At 38.0% G+C, this 22,673-nt stretch overlaps 1 protein-coding gene across 3 annotated transcripts in view; it reads right to left on the bottom strand.

Annotated features, from left to right (window-relative positions):
- Nucleotides 1-3,453: 3,453 nt before the first annotated feature.
- Nucleotides 3,454-22,673, bottom strand: part of LOC135103715 (mucolipin-3-like) — a 374,712-nt gene continuing 355,492 nt past the window's right edge. For all 3 annotated transcript variants that reach the window (XM_064010339.1, XM_064010344.1, XM_064010343.1), the window contains one exon: nt 3,454-6,646. In XM_064010339.1, coding sequence (XP_063866409.1) covers nt 6,620-6,646 — 27 coding nt within the window. In that variant the 3' untranslated portion in view covers nt 3,454-6,619. The remainder of the gene's footprint in view (nt 6,647-22,673) is intronic.

Below are 22,673 nucleotides of genomic sequence, written 5' to 3'. Positions count from 1 at the left end.
ATTTACTTGATCAGGTTCCATAGCTTTTCTAACATCCAGCTCTTCCAGCAATTTCTTAATTTCTTGTCTCTTTACTTGTATCTCCTGTATTCCCTCATTCTCATTCTTTTGGTGCCACAAAATTGGTTTCCTTTGTAAACACAGATTCAAAACTCTCATTCATTAGTTCACTCATCTCCTTAGTAGTTTCATAAATTTTTCCTTTTCAATTTGTTTATGTCATCCCTATGTTTCATTTTTCCATTTACATATCTGTAGAATAATTTGGGATCTTCCTTGCATTTTCTTACTATGTCACTTTCAATTTTTTTTCTTCTCTTCTTATTATACCATACTCATTCCTTGTCTTCCTGTATCCTTCCCTAGTATTTCTGTTCAGTTTTCTCATAATTTTCTTCCCTGTCCTTTTTCTTTTTTGCTTCTACACACCCGGCATTATACCATTCATGCTTCCCAATTTTCACTTTATAACTTGGTACAAACTGTTGCACCCCCCTCTCTATACTTGTTAAAAAATATCTCAATTTTCTTGCACTATGTTACCTTTAAATAGCTTTTCCAGTTAATTTTTCCATAAAATTTATTAAGCTCTGCAAAGTTTGCCTTAACATAGTTCTGTCTCCAATTTCTAAATTGTTCATTCCTGTGGAACACTTTTCTCCTGCAGTACTATTTCTTTTGTCACATGATCACTTTTTCCCATTGGACTCAGACAATGTATACTTGGTCTATTTCCTGTGGTTTTTCAATTGTGTAAGTTGAATTGTGATGGTTCTTCTCTGCATCTTATAGGTTCATTCACCAACTGTCTCATTGTATTCACTGTATTCATTGTGTGTGTGTGTGTGTGTGTGTGTGTATGTGTGCATGATCTAAAGGAGAATTATCAGATAATCTTGGGACAGTAAGCAAGCACACACGTGCACACACACACACACACACCACATAATGTAGTAGTTAGCATGCTCGGCTCACAACCAAGAAGGCCTGGGTTTCAATCCTGGGCGTAGCAAGGCAAATGGGCGAGCCTCTTAATGTGTAGCCCCTGTTCACCTAGCAGCAAGTAGGTACGGGATGTAACCCGAGGGGTTGTGACCTCGCTGTCCCAGTGTGTGGTGTATCAGTGGTCTCGGTCCTACCTGAAGATCAGTCACTATGAGCTCTGTGAGCTCTTTCCATAGGGGAACAGCTGGCTGGGTGACCAGCATACTACCATCGGTGAATCACGCACACACACACACACACACACACACACACACACACACATAATCATTGATGAAAATTATAAGGTAAGAAGATTTAAATATAGTAGAGCTGATTTTGAAAAAAATAAGAAACTACTTTGTTGCCGTGGACTGGAAAGACTTTGAAAATGCAGATGTTTAGGAAAAATGGGATGAATTTATAAGGATATATAATACTGTTGTAGAGAAATTTGTATCTAGAGGAGTAGCAAGATGTAGAAAGGGTAAGGAATAGTTCAATACAAAATGCAAAAAGTTAAATGCTTGGAATAGATGGAAGAAAAGGAAAACTGAGAGTAGATGGGAAGAATATAATGATGCTATTATGCTGAGATAATAAGAATGGAGAGAATTAACTATGAAAGAGATATAATAGAAAAGTGTATAAGTGAACCCAAACTATTCTATAGACATATTAATGGGAACAGAAAAGTTTTTTTTTCACTATCACTGTGCAAGGTGTGTCTGGGCTTGAGTTGCTTTCATAATGTTGCTGCTCATTGGCCTGGAAGTGTCAGTGAAAGCAGAATTTTTAAGAATTGTCAGCTTTGGGATACAATCTTAATCCTAGACACCATTACTTGGAGATGCTGCTTATGCACCGAAACCATTTGTAATGAATGCCCATGAGAGCATATAACACTAGCTATTCTCAGATAAAAGTAATTGAACGAGCATTTGGTGTACTAAAAAGATCTGGGTATTTTGGTATGAAATTTAGAACAGATTTAGACACCACTAAAGCCATCATTGTTGCATGTGTGGTGATGTATAACATAGGTATTAGAAGTTGATTGATTTTGCCACATGATGAGGAAGATGTCATTTTAAATGATGTTCCCAACAGAATGGATGTACAAGTACTTGAAAATGAACAAGGGAGACAGAAACAGGAACAAATAATCAGGGATAATCAGGAACAAATAATCAGAATAAACAGGAACAAATAATCAGGAATACCTCTATAGTATACACTGTAGAGGTGAAGTGTGCCTTGCTAGGAAATAATTTGTAAGAGATAAGTACCTTTATTATTGGAAAGAAATAATATTAATTCTTTGCATTGTTTTATTTCTTTTTACTGACTGCAAGATACATAGGTATTGATGTGTATTATATATTTTTGTAATGTCAAGACTGGTGTGGATGTGAACAGGCTAAGGTGGCTGTAGAGAATAAAGGTAAGGGTTGAATGAAAGGATTGAAAGTCATGAAAGATGCAAGGAAAGCAGAATACAAGCAAAAAGAGTTGTGTATGATACTAAAGGGATGGGTGATGAAAGATGGGGACAAAAGTTAACAGAGAATCTTCAAGAAAATAAGACAATGTTTTGGAAAGAAGTGAAGAAAATAAGAAAAGCACCATATAGTAGTGAGTAAAAGATGAAAGCAGGGGATGGTGGGATGAAGAGTATTTCAAGAAACTGGTAAGTATGGAGCAGGAGACAGTATCTCAGATTTAGGTATTTGGGAGAGATATTAAGAGTTTATGTACTGAGGGAGTTAAATGAAGCATGTATAATGAAGGTGGAGGTACAGGCAGTAGTAAGGGAGATGAAAAGTGGAAAAATACCAGGACTGGATGAATGTGCAGTTGAGTGTTTGAAGGCAGGTGTGGTCAGTGTCATAGAGTGGTTAGTGCATACCACTCTAGCCCCTTGTCCCCCAATGGAGAAGAAAAAGTACTCCTGCACTCACTTAGTCCTGCTACTACAGAGGGGGTACAAGAGAGAGGGTGGGGTGGCAACATACATACATACATATACACATACATACATACATGCCCACTGCCTCATGCACACTGTGAGCTGATGCAATGACACTTTTCTGAAAATTCTAATGACTAAACCATGGGGTCTGGATGAATATGGAATTACTTTATTGTCAAGAGCAACTCTTCTACTAAATACTGGGTGAGACTCAAACTGAATGAACAATGGGAAGTAAGAAAAATTATGTAGGGAATATGAGTGACTCTACGTGAATGAATGATATACTAAGGAAGATGCAGGCTGGGCTACACATACGATACATGTCTAATTCTCGTCCCCAGCCGGTCTCTGTTCTGATCTCTCTCTCCTTCCTTCATTCCCTGCTTTGTACTCTCAATTCTTCTTTCATTTGTTCTTACTTCACTGCTTGCAACAATATATGCATATACACTTGTAACACTATAATAAATTAAGGATAAAACAGCAAACAAATATCAACCCATGTCATTACAATGATTTCCTCATCAAAAAATTTATTTTTGTACATAGTATACCAAATACAATATGATGGGTGTAAGTTTATACAGGGTGTCCAGTGAGGAAAATCACATATTAACATAAATTAAAGATCAGGTAATTCCAAGTTAAAAAGACTCAGCAGATTAAATGTTTTTAGCATCAAGGTTCAGAAATCACAGGACATTTAAATAAGATTGACTAGTAAATAGCACGGGAGGCAGGAAGGGCAGCAGTGGTGGGGACTGCCATCTTGAGGAGATTATTTGATTTCACATCAGGATTTTTGTAAATAAAGAGATGAATGAAACTCAAGAAAGTGGTGTATCATTGTAGCAAATAATAACTAAAACATAACAAACCTCCTATGGTAACAGCAATCAGTTGGATGTTGCAGGATGGGACTGTGTAGCCACTTGCCACTGATTCATGTCCATATTTAAATGCCCTACAATCTCTAAACTATGGAATTAAAACCATTTGACCATAGAATGTTTCAGACTTAAAATGATGACTTAATCTTTAAGTTTTGTAAATTTTCTTTACAAGACACCATACATTTATATGAGTATCTCTCTCTCTCTCTCTCTCTCTCTCTCTCTCTCTCTCTCTCTCTCTCTCTCTCTCTCTCCAAATTACAGATCAGCTTCATGGAAACTGTATCATGTCTTAAAAAGTAGCGTGCAATAAGAACAAAGGGCTACCTGCTACCAAAGTCAATGTGAACAACAATATTGAATAAGACTGGCCAATCATAATTTTGCATAGTGATCCATTTCTCACTTATTCACTTATATCGAAAGAATAAAGAATTAATTAAATAATGCATTTTCTGTTGTAACATTATTAATGATAATACAAGTAGTACTAATTGACATGTGTAGTTTGTGTAACATTTCCACCATCCCTTCCCTCTACAAATGTAATAAACTATTATTTCTATCACATCCATTCATTGTTTACCATTACATAATGTAACAAACTATGATTAATAATATTATACCATGTAGCATCAAATGACAGTCCTTAAAAATTCTAATCTCTAGGAACAATTGTGACTGGTTTGGAAATATTTTGTCATGAAGGTTTTGACTTCAGTTTATCAGTACTGTAAGAGCAAGAAACCACAATATTCTTGAGGCATCCAATCTTCAATACAAAGAGTGCAAAATGTAGTTTCATGACGTATTTTTAAGCATTATATAATAAAACAAATGTGCATAATATAAAATTAAGATGAATAATGGTTTTCTAAGTAGTGTAGTTAAGGTAAGATAGCATGGATGGATGCTTAGTGGTAATCCCTACCAATGCCAACATATGAGATTTTGAGAAAAAAACAAAAAAACTTAGGCCAAAGGATTAAAAGTGGCTTGCTTTTTTTTGGGACTTGACTTTAATATCTTCAAAGTAGACCTCTTGTGCCTCTTTGCACTTGATCCATTGGTTCTTTCCCTTTCATTGTTGAAAACATTTCTGGAAGTCCTGATCTGGAATGGCTGCAGGGTACATCATCATATTCTGCATAATATCTTGTCTTTCACATCAGGACCCTTTCACTGGTAGTTTTTACTAAGAGAACATCCAGAAACCACAGTAAGCTAAAGCTATGTCTGGATAGTAGGGAGCATGATGAACCTGAGGAATTTATTGTTTGGCCAAGAAATCCTGGATCAAATGCAAAGTATAGGCCAGGATCTATGGAAGGCAGGCAACTGGCAATTCTCTGGTCTATTCTTCATGCCTAATGCAGAATTTCTTTATCATGCACCAAATTATTCAGGTTTGCTAGGCTACCTACTTTCCATACATAATTCATTTTGATTTCTAGGTGTTCTCTAACCTGAAGATTCTACTGAAGGAGTTCAAATTTAAAAGCCAAGAAGTCATCTTACAGTACTTCCAGAAATGTTTTCATCACTAGAAGGATCAATGGGCCAAGTGTGTGGAGTCATAAGGAGATTACTTTCAAGAATATTAAAGTCCCAAAAAGGAAACTACTTTTTATTCCTTAGCTTAGAGTTAGGCACTTTTTTCACAAAATATCATAGTAACTATACAAATTAAGGTGTTCTACAATTTGTACAGTTATACAAACATGTTTCTAAGGGCTGTTGTGGTACAATCGAACTGTGGGTGCTTTGGGGGTTGAGGAGTTTTCAGGTGCATGGATTTGAATTCTGGAAATAGTCCGAGGGTAGGAAGAGCAGCCACTCAGGCTAATGATTTCCAAATGCCAAATCCAAAGTCATTCTTTAGGGACACCATCCTAGATAAACTACAGAAACCAATGTAGAACCTCTGCCCCCCCCTAAAAAAAAAAAAGAAAAAAAAATAATAAAAAAATAAATAAAAATAAAAATAAATAAATAAATAAATAAATAAATAAATAAATAAATAAATAAAATAATAAATAAATGAATAAATAAATAAAAAAAAGCACACACACACACACACACAGATATATATATATATATATATATATATATATATATATATATATATATATATATATATATATATATATATATATATATATATATTCAGCAAAATTCAACTCATTATAGTATTTTGTATACTGTTTTCTTTAGGTTTTGCCCATCAAACATTGATCTACTAGCCAACAGCATTCCCATACAAACGCTCCTTCATTCTCCAAACACAGCACAAAATCATGGTTACTCATCTAATCACAACATGGCTTGCTAGCAACTGGTGGGAAGGTTAATGCAATGCATGGGAAGACATAAAAAGGAGACCAATTGTAATGATATTCCAATTTCAAAATGAATAGAGTATGTATGTACATCTATGATTTAAAGTAAAAACCATAACAATGCTTTATTAATTTCCCAAGTCTAGCAAAGTAACTGTAATGCATTTCAATAAATTAATTCCTTCTTAAAATTAGAAGTATAAATATTTATCACACTTGCTTTGAAATAAAACTGAAATACTATATTTGGTACTATACAGTTTAACATACTATAACCCTGAAGTAGTAACACTTAGTTATTATTCACATGCATACAATATTTAGTTATAACTGACATTTACAGATAACATACTGATAAAACATCATACAACAAGGATCCAAGTAACCTTCACTCTTAAAAAAGTCCAGTGTTACATTATGTGAGGAGAGGCTCATATTCTGCAGACTGTTGATTCATTCTGTAAAGATATGAAAAAAAAAAATTAGAATTATCTGAAGATCTTGAAATTTTCTTAAAATTTCTAATAGGCTGCTTTTATACATTATTTTTTGGGTCTGGCTATGGTTAACCACAATATTGGACATTCTTCTGAATCCTCAACTGTCCAGTATAAAGGAATTCTGTTCCAATTTTGAAGAATAGAATCGAAGACTGTCAAAAGGACATAAATTTTCTGAGTAGAAGCATAAGCTTTGTCTCTAAAATCACAATTTTCCTTCTTCAGTTTCTACTACATACATGACAATTGAGGAGTTACATGGATTTCCATGTATGCACTGCACAGTCAGTATACATTGACTGAGCACTTGTGGGTGACTACTGTGCTGTGTGTGGTGATAGTAGATATTAGATAAGTTGAAAATAAAATATATACACTAATGACTCAACTGCAGTAAATTTTATTTATTTTTTTTTTTATGTAAGAGGGCCACTGGCCAAAGGCAACAAAATTATTAGGAAAAAAAAGTTCCACTTCAGAGGATAAGAGTCTGAAACCTCCCTCTTGAAAGAGTTCAAGTCATAGAAAGGAAGAAATATAGAAGCAGGCTGGGAGCTCTGGAATTCACTAGAGAAAGGGATGAATGATTGAGGATACCAGTTTACTTTTGCATTAGAGAGGCAGACAAAATAGGGATGAGTGAAAGTATGAAGTCTTGTGCAGTAAGGCCATGGTAGGAGAGGAGGCATGCAGTTAGCAAAGATCAGAAGAGTAGCTAGAGTGAAAATAGCAGAAGATAACAAGAGATGCAACATTGCAGCAATGAAAGAGGTTGAAGACAATTAGAGGAGAGGAGTTGATAGGACAAAATGGTTTTGATTCCACCTTGTTTAAAGGGCAGCATGAGTGCAACTGCAATACATGTGAGCTGTACATGGACAGATAAGGCCCCTGTACAAAGTTAGCAGCTGGGGAGGTGAGAAAAAGTGGTGGAGAGGACTCAGAATGCCTAACTTTATAGCTGTCCTAGCTAGAGATGAGATATGAAGTTTCCAGTTTAGATAATAATAAAGGACAGATTGAGGATGTTCAGTGTAGAGGAAGGAGACAGTTGAGGGTAATTGAAAAAAAAGGGATACTTATCTGGAAGGTTGTGTCAAATTGATAGAAGGAGGAATTGAGTGTTTGAGACATTGAACAATACCAAATTTGCTATGCCCCAATCAGAAATTTAAGAGAGATCAGAAGTCAAGTGTTATGTGGCTTCACTGTGTGAGCTGTTTAATTCCTGAAGGGTTGGACATTTACAAAAAGATGTGAAAAAGTGCAGGGTGGTATCATAAGTGTAGGAGTGAATAGAACAAGAAATTTGGTTTACATTATTGATGAATAACAAGAAGAGAGTGGGAGACAGGACAGAACCCTGAGGAAAACCACTGTTAATAGACTTACAGGAAGAACAGTGACTGTCTACCATAACAGGAATAGAATGGTTAGAAAGGAAACTGAGATGAAGTTACAGAGAAAAGGATGGAAGTGGTAGGTGGGTAGTTTGGAAATCAAAGCTTTATGCCAGATTCTATCAAAAGATTTTGATATATCTAAGGTAACAGAGAAAGTTCCACTAACATCCCTAAAAGAGGATGATCAAGACTCAGAAAGGAGAGCCAGAAAATCAATGGTAGAGCAGCCATGACAGAACCCATCATGGTAATTGGATATAAGGTGGTGAAGTGATAGATGTTTAAGAATCTTCCTGTAGAGGATAGATAAAAAAAAAAAAAAAAAAATTTAGAAAGGCAGGAAATCAATCAATCTAAAGGGTTAGAGTGGTCATCCTTTTTATGGAACAGGCTGAATGTAAGCAAACTTATAGCAGGAAGGAAAGGTAGTAGAAAAGAATTTGGCCAGAAAAGGTACAAGCACAGAGGCACAGTTTTGAAGAACAATAGGAGGGACCCCATCAGGTCCATAAGCTTTCTGAGAGTTAAGGCCAGGTAAAGCATAGAAAACATCACTGTGAGGAATTTATCTAGTCTGACGGTGTAGAAGAGGGAGGAACAAGCCCTGAATCATCCAAGGTAGAGATTTTAGCAAAGGCTTGATAGATGAGATGAAAATGATGCTATCAGTTTGAAATAAAGAAGGGAAAGATTAAGAAGTAAAATGACTAGAGATGTTTTTGACTAGTTGTCAGAAGTCATGAGGGAACACAAATCCAGAAAGATTTTGACATTTTCCATTAATTGAGTTTTTGGCTAGTTGGAGGATGGACTTGTCATGATTCTGGGCAGAAATATAAAGTGCATGAGATTCAGGTGATGGACAGCTCAAGTACATTTTGTGGGCCACCTTTCTGACATGTATAGTATGAGAACAGGCTGTGTTAAACCAAGGTTTAACACATTAAAGAATGAGGAATGTATGCTTCCATGCCCAACACTATCATCTCTGTTATGCGCTCAGCCCACAGCGACAGGTCTCTGACATGGAAGCAGTAGTCATTCCAAGGATAAATCAGAATATCTCCTCAGGTTCCCCCAATCAGCAGAAGCAAAATGACAGTGGCACCTCTGCTTTGGGGGGATCCTGAGAAGGAACTGGAGCAATAGGACAATATACAGATATGAAGTTGTGATCACAGGAGCCCAGCAGTGAAGACAAAGTGACAGCATATGCAGAAAGATTAGGGATTAGGAAAAGGTCAAGAATGTTGGGTGTATTTCCAAGACAGTCAGGATTATGAGTAGGGTGTTGCACTAATTGCTCTAGGTCATGGAGGATAGAAAAATTAAAGACTAGTTCACCAGTTTGGTCAGTGAAAGGAGAGGAAAACCAAAGCTGGTGGTGAACATTGAAGTCCCCAGGAGTGGAGATCTCTGCAAAAGGGAAGGGAGTCAGGATGTCCTCCACTTTGGAAGTTAAGTAGTCAAAGAATTTTTCATAGTCAGAGAGTTAGGTGAGAAGTATACAGCACAGATGAATTTAGTTTGAGAGTGACTCTATAGTCGTAGCCTGATGGTGGAAAATTTGGAAGATTCAAGAGTGTGGGCATGAGAGTAAGTGAAGTTGCTGCACATATAGATGCAACATCCAGCTTTGAACTGAAAATGAGAGTAGAGAAAGTAGGAGGGAACAGAGAAGAGGCTACTGTCAATTGCCTCAGACACCTGCATCTTAGTGAGAAAAAGATGAGGTTTAGTAAAGGAGAGGTGGTGTTCCAAATTAAAAAATTAGATCTAAGGCCATGAATGTTGCAGAACTTAATGAAGAAAAGTTGAGCGGCAGTGTCAAAATTACTAGGGTTGATACCAAAAGAGCAGTCTGACCTGGGGACATTTGTAGTCCCTTCCCCAGGTGGGGACTCCGAGGCTGGTGTAGTTGCCATAAAATTTTGAATTTTGAGTGAAGAGTGCATGTGTTACGTGCATGTTTTGTTGTGTGAAAGAAGAGAGTTGTCTTTAGAGGGCAGGCTGTGAGTTCCTCCTTGAATTGAGAGACACAATAGGAAACATTCAGTGAGGTCACAGCTGGGTCACTGGAAAATTCACAATACCCTCCCCCCTGATCTAGAACAAACTGGACCAGTGTTTCAGACCTCACTGGGAATAATGGTCATTTTGACAGGTGTCTACTGCCTCCTCCCTTTAAAGCATGGTATTGTATTAGTCATTAATGAATCAGAAGTGAAACTATACTGGCGATCAGTGCAGTTAAAGAAGAATATCCTGTGAGACAGTTAGAGCTGAAAACAGAAATAAAGTAAATGAGGCCAGGGCAGGAAATGGTGCTCAAAGGTAATCTATATGCCTAACTTTGTGGATGGAGAGGAAGAAGACTTCTTCATTCAATTTGAAAAAAACTGCGAAGTTGAGGGGATGGGATGAAGGTGATTGGGCATTACTGGTCCAATCTAAATTTGAGGGAAAGGCCAGAGAGGCATATGCGAGTTTGAGTGAGCAAGAGGCGAGTGATTATGAAGTGGTAAAGGAAGCGGCGTTGGGATCAACCCGTCTAAGTCCATGAGTGTACCCGGAAAGGTTCTGCAGGATCTGAAAATACCCAGGTGTTACTTATCTCGAGATGGCTCAGGAGATCAGTCTTAAACTGGACCGGTGGATGAAGGCTGAGGAAGCCACTACAGCTAAGAAGATAAAAGCAGTTATGCGGATGGAACAATTTATGAGCCAAGTGCCCCTCAGTTTAAAATATGAGCTCATATCACACAATGTGAAAGATGTGATGGAAGCTGGATGCAGGGCTGACAGATATTGTGAAATCCATGGGCTGAATAGAGGTGAATACCATGGAGGGAGAAAGTCATTCTCCAACAAAAGTGATGGTCATCAGAGATATAGGGATGACTGCCATATGAGTTCAACATCATTCCATTGACCAAGCCAGCCCCATCCTAACAACTATAATTTTCCCCACAATTACAAGCTGCCCCCACCATCCAATTACAATGTGAGGTCTATGCCACACAGGATTGGGCCCGGGAGCACTACCTATCACCAGAGGGGTAGTGGAAATGAAGGTGCAGTTAAGTGCCCTGAATGTGGAAGTAGTGGGCATAAGAAGTACCAGTGTCCGAAGGGAAGGCTGAAGCCAGTGGAAGCAGTGGCTGCCCAAAGGGACCTGGTGAAGTATGAGGAGAATATGACTGCAGAGATACAAGAGAACCCACAGAGGGATGAGGGCTTTGAGCATTTCACCAGTGAGGGCACAGTGAAGGTAGAGGGAAGTCCTGAGAAGTTGATCAGAATCCTTCAGGATACGGGAGCTAACCAAAGTCTGATCTTAAGTAGTATGCTCCCATGGAATAAGGAGACCAACACTGGCAGAGAGGTCTCATGCAAGAGAACAGGAGGCAAATTTAGTAGTCCCCTGGACTGTGGATACATCACTGGAGAGGTAACGGTTGGAGTGAAGGAGACACTGCCCATAGATGTAGTGGATATGCTGGTTAGGAATGACCTGGCTGGAGGCTGAGTTATCCCTAAACTTCAGATGGTAGACAAGCCTCTGATAGGGATGACAGAAACCACCATTCTGGCAGCAGCCAGAGGTGCCTGAATTGTTCCCAGTCTGTGCAGTGACCTGAGAGGGACACATGTCCCTCTCCAGGGACATGTTCCTGGAGGGGACACATGGATGCCGAAGGAGTAATGCAGGAGGACAAAGGTCTGGGCGTCCTATTTGAGGAACCTGATGTGAGTGCGAGTGATGAATGAGTTGTAGTCCAGGTGGAGCTAAACCTTGATTTTGTGGTAGAGAAGAGTGAGTTGATAAAAGCTCAGGAAAGTGATGAAAGCTTGAAGCCTGTTTGGAATGAGGTTAAAAGGCTGGGTGAGCTTGGCGATGAGTATGGGGGTTACTATGTGGATATAGGTGTATTAATGAGAAGTTGGAGGCCCCTGACAACCCCAACCACCGATCACTGGATGATGAAAAGGCAGATTGTGGTGCCACAGGTATAAAGGAAGAAAATATTGGAAATGGCACATGAGAGAAATCTGGCTGGACACCTGGGGGTCAGAAAAACGCTAGGAAAAATTCTGTCATTTTTACTGGCCTAGAGTGAGAGGTGATGTGAAAGTTTTGTAAAACTTGTGGTTTATGTCAGAAGGTGGGCAAGCTGAACCACGTGTTTCGCCCTGCCCCCCTTCACCCTATACCTGTGGTTGAGGAGCTTTTCAGTGATAGACTGTTTAGGTCCTTTATCGAGGACCAGGAGGGGAAACCCATATTTGCTGACTATTATGTGTATATCATCCAGGTTCCCTGAGGCCATTCTCCTCAGGAGTATAAACTCTAAGAACACTGTGAGGGAATTGGTGAAATTTTTCTCCTAGGTGGGAATTCCTAAGGTGTTGCAGTCAGATCAGGGAAGTAATTTCACTTCTCACACATTCAAGGAAGATTGAACAGAGACTGTCGAGTGCTTATCATCTCCAGTCTCATGGTTGTGTAGAAAGCTTTCACCAAACTCTGAAAAACACTCTCAGGATGTATAGTGAGGAGATGAGTGTTGAGTGGGATGAGGCCTTGTTCGCGTTGAGAGACAGTGTGCAAGAGTCAACAGGTTTCAGCCCATTTGAGTTAGTGTATGGGCACAAGGTGAACGGCCCTTTGAGGATGGTGAAAGAAAAGTGGTTAGGGGCAGAAGAGCTCCTAATGTGGTGAAGTATATGTCAGATTTCAAGGACAGATTAATGAGAGCTAGAGAAATTGCTCAAGAAAATGTGAAAGGTAGTCAGAGTGAGATGAAAGGCTGGTAAGACAGGAAGGCAAGGACCAATCTGGGGACAAGGTCTTAGTCCTTTTTCCCATTGCAGGGTGACCCTTTCAAAGCCAGTGGACCTTGGGAGATTGAGAGAAAAGTGAGTGATGTGAATTATGTTGTAAAAACTCCAGGGAGGAAGAAAAATAACCAGTTGTGTCATATAAACATGTTGAAGCCTTTTCATGAAAGGGAAGGAGAAAAGGAAGCTGAAGTAGATGAAGGATTAAAAACTGTGAATGTAGTAAATGTAACCACTGAGGCAGAAGAGGAGTGGTCTGAAGTGAAACTGAGTAGGTGTGAGGGAATGGTGCTAGAAAACTAAGCTGTGTTGGGGAATTTGAATGATAAATTGGGACACATGATGTTAGAAAAGAAGGAAAAGATTATGGAGATTGTTAAAAGATTCAGTTCTTTGTTCCCTGATGCACCTAGGAAAACAAATGTTGTGGTGCATGATGTAGATGTTGGGGAGGCTGAACCCATCAAACAATACATTTACATAGTTAACCCACAGAAAAGGGAAATCATGAGAAAGGAAGTAAAGTATATGCTGGAGCATAACTTGACTGAGCCCAGTGAAAGTTCATGGAGCTCACCATGTATACTGGTGCCCAAAACTGGTCAAGGGGGTTTCCGTTTTTGTACGGACTATAGGAAAGTTAACATGGTGACAAAACCTGATGCTTACCCTATCCCTAAAGTTGATGATTGTATAGATCATGTGGGAAATGCAAACTTCATAACAAAAATTAACTTACTAAAAGGGTACTGGAAAGTAGGACTCACTGAGAGGGTAAAAGCCATATCAGCTTTTGTCACCATGGATGGATTAAATCCATACAAAGGTCTTCCGTTTGGGGATGAAGAACAGTGGTAGTTCTTTTCTGAGATTGATGAACATAGTACTGAAGGGCTTGAAGGGATGTTCTGTGTACATAGATGACATTTTGTTGTACACTGAGAGTTGGGAGGGACATGTGCAGTTACTGGAGGAAGTATTTAGGAGGCTGGATGATGCCAACCTTACTGTCAACTCAGCAAAATGTCATTTTGTGCAAGCTGACGTGGAGTACCTAGGTTTCAAGGTAGGGAAAGGTGAAGTGAGAACTGTGGAAACCAAGGTTAAAGACATTGTAAATCTCCCTCCACCCACCAATAGGAAGGAGATACTGAGATTCTTAGGGGCCAATGGATATTACAGGCATTTTTGTAAAAATTTCTCTGATGTTGCCATACCACTGACCAAGTTGCTGAGTAAAAAGTCAAAATTTTCTTGCTATAAGCATTGTGAGGAAGCTTTTGTGGAGATTAAGAAAATGTTAATCAGTGCCCCAGTGCTGCACATGCCTAATTATGAAAAACCATTTGTATTGTATGTGGATGCCAGTCAGAATGATGTGGATGGTGTGTTAATGAAGGATCATGAGGGAGTTGAGCACCCCACAGGCTATTATTCTAAGAAGTTGTTGCCATATCAGAGGGCTTACAGCACCATTGAGAAAGGGGTTTTGGGCCTAGTGCTGAGTTTGAGTAATTTTGAAGTATATGTCAAAGAGACAGGGCAGCCTGTGCAGGTCTTCACTGACCACAATCCATTCATTTTCCTGCATAAAATGAAAAACACCAATCACAAGCTGATGAGATAGTGCCTTGTCTTACAGGATTATGACCTAGAGATTCACCATGTGAAAGGCAGTGAGAATGTAATTGCCGATGCCTTGTCTTGTGCCCCATCTAGTCGTGAGGCATCCTAATCAGGTGAATCACGCCTCTTTTGGGAAGGGGATGTCATGTTATTGACAGAGTTTACCTTGAAAAGGAACACATTTTCTTAATGTCCCCCATGTTCCGTTTACCTGCCTTTCAGACATTAAACTCATTCTTAGTGATAAGTTAGTATAAGCTTGTTAATCATTTTATATCATAATTTAAGTTCTCTATATGTTTGCATGTGTAAGGAAAGAAGTGTAACTGAGGTAGAAATATGTGGAAATGAGGGGAGCTTGAGTGGCCAACAACACATTCCAGAGAGGGGAAAGCAGAGCACCTTAGGCCTTGAGGTAGAATGGAAGGGAGGCATCTCTCAGGAGGAATTTTGGTGTGGAATGGTGATGGAGTGAGTGTATTTACCTAGTTGTATTTACCTAGTTGTATAATACAGGGTCCGAGCCAAAGCTCAATTAGTCCTGTCTCCATACCCGAATTTGTCCAATTTCTCTTTAAACATGTGCACACTCTTTGCCGCAACTACCTCTTCTTTTAAGTTATTCCATATTTCAACTGTTCGATGCGGAAAGCTGTATTTCTTAATATCTCCCAAACAATGACTCTTCTTTAATTTCTTCATATGTCCCCTTGTACGTCTATCTCCTTCCTCCACTTTTACAACTAGGTCATCTCTGTCTATCTTCTCCATGCCATTTACTAATTTGAACATTGTTATCAGGTCTCCTCTTTCCCTTCTTTCTTGCAGTGTTGGTAATCCAATTTCTTCCAGTCTTTCCTCGTAACTTAGGTCTTCCAATTCAGGTATCATTTTCGTAGCTGTTTGTATTCTTTCCAATTTCCTTATATCTTTCTTTTTGTGTGGAGACCATACCACTGCTGCGTATTCCAGTTTGGGACGTATCATGTGTGTTATGATTTTCTTCATCATTTCTTTGTCTAGGTAATTAAATGCCACCCTGATATTTGCTAGTAAATTATATGTAGAGCCAAATATTCCATTGATGTGTTTTTCTGGTGAAAGCGTGTCTTGAATTATTACTCCCAAGTCTTTTTCTTCTTTGCTCTTTGGTATTGTGATACCTCCCATCTTATACTCCCATGAAGGTCTCCTTCATGTGGCAGTATAAGCTTGATATCCAGGATCAGGTTAGTGAGTCTTTTGTGGTACCAAGAGCTCCTGTCTGTTGAAATTCGGTTGGTGAATTGTGCTGTTGATGCTGGCTTGAGAGGAGCATAGGTCAAACCGGCAGCCATTTTGTGAGTGGAGGCTGTGGTGTTGCCCTTGGAAGCTGGTGTTGTGGTGTATTGACGATTTTGGGTATGGTGTTATGGTGTTATAGGTGATCTTTGGTGATGATGATGATGTCTTGTGAGGTTTGAGGAGAGGAAACACGGGAATTATTGTTTGGGGATGCAGTGATGGCATCTGGGTAAATTCCTGCGGCTGAGAAAAATATTTCAGTGGCTGATGGAGGTGTAAACGGGTTCTGGCGTTGTGAGTAGAGACGGAAATGTCATATATTAACGTGTACTACCTCATTTTGTTTATGAATTACCATTGGTATTAATATATAATGTTGTAGCAGAATAATCTTGTTTTCTACCCCCCAAAACTGATCTGGTATTTGAGGTGATTCCTGGTGTGCTGTGGGTACAGTGAGAGGGTGTAATTCTAACGATTTCAGATAGGTTGGGTAGGCACTCCAAGCCTTAAAAAAATCCAGACCTTTAAAACTTTCTGGGATCAGTGTAACGTCCACTTTCTTGGAAAAATAACCAGGATTGTGACGATGACACTTGAAATGACTTCTACAAAAGTCAAGAAATGCAGAGATCAGCAAACTCTGGAAAATATACAAGAATAGTCAGGTTGCCACTTAACACACAATATTCTAATGCAAATTGTGTCTAACAGAGGTACATTAATCTGTTTCCAAGTCATGCCCTAACACAGAGGTGGGCTGCAACAAGCTACAGAGTAGGGCAGTATTAATACAGGGGAGAGAGTATGCTGATGCTAGTTAAGTGAGGAGAAAGGCAGGCTAAGGCCACCAGACACAGTGATGCAAGTTTAGTGAAGAAAAGAGTGGGCTGCAGCCACTGCTGCCATCAAACATAGTGATGTGAGTTTGGTGAGAAAGGTGAGCTGCAGCTGCTGTTGCTGCCATGCACAGTGATCTGAGTTTAGTGAGAAAGGCAGGCTGCATCCACAGCTGCTGCCATACACAATGATGTAAGTTTGGTGAGAAGGAAGGCAGGCTGTGGCTGCTGCTGCCACTGCCATACACAGCAATGTGAGTTTACTGAAGAAAAGGGTGGCTGAGGATGCCACTGCTGCTCTCCAGTGATATAAATGGTGAGTGTTCATCATCTGTGTGTGTAAACAATAGGCCAGCATGGTTTTTTCATGATAGTTACTGTACTCTTACTGTACTAGTTTTATTATTATCCTTTTGATGTTTTATGAACTTTCCTGTATTTGCTGCTTTCACTTATATGCATAAAAATATGAATGTTAAAGGTAGTCTGGAAATCTTTTATTTTAGTTTTTGAGGGCTCTGCCTCATTCTGGTCAGAAACAAAGTAATATTTTGCCAGTGTTTTCATTAAAACTAATGTGAATCATGCCTAATGAGGGGTGATAGTGAAACTGAACATCCACCCTTTGTGGTAACTTGACTATGTTTTCTAAGTAGGTACAACTGTGTAATCAATTTTTTTTTGCAATTTCAGTTGACTCGCATCTCCTGTTATTTAGAATAATGAAACTATGTTATAAAGAGAGATGGACAAAGCTAACCAAAGAAATATCTGATTCAATCTACAAGTTCATTACCTCAAAATTTTAAATTCATTACTGCTACTGCAATAAACTGCTTAGGAATTTATCTGAAGCTAATCATGACTGCAAAAAGCTAGCTACAATATTAAAACTAACTGAAGTTTATCATTACAGTGGAACCTTGGTTCTTGAACTTAATTTGTTCCTGAATACCGTTCAAAATCCGAAATGTTAAAAAAAACTGAAACTATTTCCCCTATAGGGATCAATGTAAAATGGATTAATCCGTTCCCAGACACCAGTCTACACTTTCTTAGTGGCTTATGACGAACACTCCCACAGCCAAGATGGCTGCTTCACAACATCTCCAGCTCACAAATTATTTATCTAGAAAGGATGTAATGAATGAACTTAGTGACACAGAACTTGTCAGAAGATAGTGTTTAGACCAATTTAATGAGGGAAACTTTACAAAGGGACACAGAGAGGAGCAGCCCACTTAATGCCAAAATGAAGGTGATCATAATACTTAAGACATCTTGGTGCTGGGCAAAGCCACTGGAAAAATAAAATTATGCAGCAGTGATGGCGTTGAGGATCATCAAGAGAGCCAAAGGATTCGTGATTACTCTTGAGCACCGAAAACTTTGTTTACATCGAGGCTTTTCAATGGGATTACATTTAACTTATTTCAAAGACTGAATTAGTCTCCTCTGTGTCTCTCTTCCAAATATATAAAAACGAAGTAGATATTTATAGAAACTATAAATCAGTAATAAACCGCGGCTTTTGATATGCCTTTTAATATTTGAAATCAAGTAACTCTGTCCTAGAACCTAATTATGATACCACAAACAAAGCAATAATGTGTTAAAAAATTTGTTCAAAAACCAAATTGTTCAAAAAGAGAGGCAACTGGTAACCAAGGTTCCACTGTACTTACTTTTTAAAGCCTTAAAACACATTTAATTATCTAGAAAGAAAGTAAGTAACACAAAGAGTGCAACACACCAAAGCCTCAGTGGATGCACACTTGCCATCACCTCATCTCCAGCTATTTTCTTAAAATAAAGCATCCCTACAGTGTGATTCATATCAAAGAAACACATTTTATTTTGTGAAGTTAAAAAGAGGCAAATTTAAAGAGACTGACTGAGTTGCAAATCTAAAAAATGTTGAAAAATGCAAAAATCATCTCATGGCATCCATAGGCCTAGTACTTCACAATGCACACACGATAATTTGTGATCACATTTAAATGCAGTTTAAATACCCATTTAAGTGCCCCCACTCACATTTTGTTGTTCAGTCAAGGTCATTGCAGGTGGGAGATGGTTGCAGAAACATATTAATAAAAAATAAATAAATAAAAAAGTTTACAAGGAATATTTTCTTTATGGTGGTGTATGGAAGTTTCCTCTCACAGCCTGGTGAGGAAGATCCTGTGTGTGTGTTTTACATGCTTAGAGAAAGGGAGGAAGTGATGCTCTCTCTTTCACCAACTTCTATGCCTGATTAGTGTTCATTCATTCCTTGCTTTTTGTTCTCTTTGACCATGATGGGTAAGAGGAAGTCTTACCTTACCCAAAGGAGCGAGGTACTGGCAAAAGCACGCCAAATATTAGCTAAGAGCAGAGAACAACATGAGGGTGAGTGTGCATCACCTGGTCTGTCCTTCCCACCACCTCACCTCCCACACCTCCTACTCCACATGCAAGTTAGGTTTTTGCCTCTGCTGTCCTGACTACTATTTCTGCTATATCTACTGTTGTACAATTACAGCCACTGCCTTCAACACCATTGTTTCCACTAGCAAGAGAATCTCTTAGTGAAGAGATCTAAAATTTTTGAGGGCAATGAGAAAATCTCATTCACTGGAGATGATGTTTTAATTTCAGTGGAGCAGCTTCAATCACTGATGCACAACATGTGTTGTCCCAAAACGTGTAAAAAGGTCTCTGGCAGCTTGACACTCACCAACAATCACTGGACCACATTCATCAGTATGGCACACCCTTGTTGTAAAAATGGTGTGTAATGTTCTATCTAAGAGATTCCAGATGCCAACAAAACAAGTCATCTGTCAGTGCAATAGGAATTGAGGCTCAAAATGATTTACAACTCAAAACAAATACATTATAATACTTAGTACCTAAAAACTTCTAGTATTATATAGCAATATATGGATGAAAAATGTGTGAGCATTCCTTTAAACTTTAAAGCCCTGCATCTCAAAACAAACTTATTGCACTATGGACAGAGTCAGGTCAGATGACAACCTCTCTGCCATTATCCCTTAACTACACACATACACACACACACACATATGGTTTGGTAATATATATATATATATATATATATATATATATATATATATATATATATATATATATATATATATATATATATATATATATATATATATATATATATATATATATATATATATATATATATATATATATATATATATATATATATATATATATATATATATATATATATATATATATATATATATATATATATATATATATATATATATATATATATATATATATATATATATATATATATACAATATATAATATATATATATATATATATATATATATATATATATATATATATATATATATATATATATATATATATATATATATATATATATATATATATATATATATATATATATATATATATATATATATATATATATATATATATATATATATATATATATATATATATATATATATATATATATATATATATATATATATATATATATATATATATATATATATATATATATATATATATATATATATATATATATATATATATATATATATATATATATATATATATAATATATATATATATATATATATATATATATATATATATATATATATATATATATATATATATATATATATATATATATATATGAAAAGAGAGAGAGAGAGAGAGAGAGAGAGAGAGAGAGAGAGAGAAGAGAGAGAGAGAGAGAGAGAGAGAGAGAGAGAGAGAGAGAGAGAGAGAGAGAGAGAGAGAGAGAGAGAGAGAGAGAGAGAGAGAGAGAGAGAGAGAGAGAGAGAGAGTCAGAGGTCAGAGGTCTTGTAGGACAAGAGGAGGGAAGATGTGTCCGGAAGGGAGGAGGAAAGAGGAAGGGGGGAGATAGGTGTGAGTATGTTGGAATGTCAGGTCATGCTGAAATGAGAGAGGTGAGGTCGAGGCGAGTAGATGAGGGAGTGGAGAGGATGGTAGGGGACGAGATGAGGGGACTAGGTGAAGTAAATGTAGATGAATTGTATAAATATTTCGTAAAGTTCATACAGGTCAGTTAGCAAATATCCCGTATAGAACAATAAGATCACAAAAAAATGACCCTAAATGGATGACTGCTAGGTTAAAGCATTATATAGGGCGTAAGAGAAGTATATATAGGAGATTAAGGGCAGGTGAAGAAGTTTTAAGGACACAATATAATGAATTAGTTAGAACAGTCAGGAAGTTAACAAGGAAAGCTAAGGAAAATTATGAATCAAAGGTAGCCAGCCAGGCGAAGATGGACCCCAAGGGATTTTATCAGGTATACAGGACAAAGAATAAGGATATTATAGGTCCATTAAAGGCAGCAGATGGGGAGCTGGTTAGTTCTGGGGAGGAGATTAGTAAACTTCTGAATGATTATTTTTTAACTGTCTTCACCCAGGAAAACATGCAGGATATGCCAGATAGTGAACAGGTGTTTAGAGCAGATGAGAATGAGAAGCTGACAGATATTTCCATAAATAGGGAGATAGTGGAACAGGAGATAGATAGGCTAAAAAGTTCAAGTCACCAGGACCTGATGAAATATATCCCAGAGTACTTAAGGAATGTAAAGAGATTATTAGTGAGCCGTTAGTTTCTGTCTTTAGGAAATCACTGGAGTCGGGTGAGGTACCAGTAATGTGGAGGCAGGCTAATGTAGTACCCATCTTTAAGAAAGGAGATAAAACTTTAGCGTCTAATTATAGACCTGTAAGCTTAACTTCAGTTGTAGGTAAAATGTTAGAGTCAATAATAGCAAGGAACATTAGGGAACATTTAGACAACCATAACTTGATCAATCAGTCACAGCATGGCTTCACGAAGGGGAAGTCTTGCCTGACAAACTTGTTAAGTTTTTTACAGTAGGGTGTACGAGGCAGTAGATAATGGTGATAGTTATGATATCTTATATCTGGGACTTAGTAAAGCATTTGACAAGGTACCCCATCAAAGGCTCCTGAGAAAGGTTAGGGCACACGGGATAGATGGGAAGGTGTTAGGCTGGATAGGGTCATGGCTTAGTGACAGGCGACAGAGAGTGGTAATAAACGGCTCGAAATCCGAGTGGGGTCATGTAATTAGTGGGGTTGCCCCAGGGATCAGTATTAGGGCCATTGTTATTTCCAATGTATATCAATGACTTGGATAGTGGAATTAGTAGTGATGTTAGTAAATTTGCGGATGACACAAAGATAGGTAGATTAATTAGGTCAGAATCAGATGCCATCGCCTTGCAGGCAGACTTAGATAGAATGAATGAATGGACGGATAGATGGCAAATGCAATTTAATATCAATAAATGCAAAGTACTTAGCGTAGGTAGAGGAAACCCACACAATAGGTAACACATTAGACAACCAAACTCTGGTAGGTACAGGGTACGAGAAAGATTTAGGAGTTATAGTTAGCTCTGAACTCCGTCTAGGGAAACAATGCATAGAAGCCAGAAACAAGGCAAATAGGGTACTAGGATTCATTTTTAGGAGTGTTAAAAGTAGAAGGCCGGAAGGTAATATTAAAGTTATACTTGGCGCTGGTCAGACCTCATCTAGACTACGCGGTGCAGTTCTGGTCCCCACATTACAGGAATGATATAGGTCTATTAGAATCAGTACAGAGGAGAATGACTAAAAGGATACAGGGGATGAGGAGTATTCCTTACGAGGCGAGGTTGAAGCTGTTAAATTTACATTCTTTAGAGAGATGTAGGTTAAGAGGGGACCTGATAGAAGTCTTTAAGTGGTATTAGGGTTATAACAAGGGAGATGTAAGCAAAATTCTTAGGATCAGCAACCAGAGTAGAACAAGAAATAACGGGTTCAAGCTTGAAAAATTTAGTTTTAGGAAGGAGATAGGAAAAAATTGGTTCTCAAATAGAGTGGTAGATGAATGGAACGGACTCAGTAATCATGTAGTTAGTGCTAGGA

This window comes from Scylla paramamosain, chromosome 9 (assembly GCF_035594125.1).
Source record: "Scylla paramamosain isolate STU-SP2022 chromosome 9, ASM3559412v1, whole genome shotgun sequence".
Lineage (NCBI taxonomy): Eukaryota > Metazoa > Arthropoda > Malacostraca > Decapoda > Portunidae > Scylla > Scylla paramamosain.
Note: the sequence above shows the minus strand (reverse complement) of the source record. Positions and strands in the feature narration are given on the sequence as shown.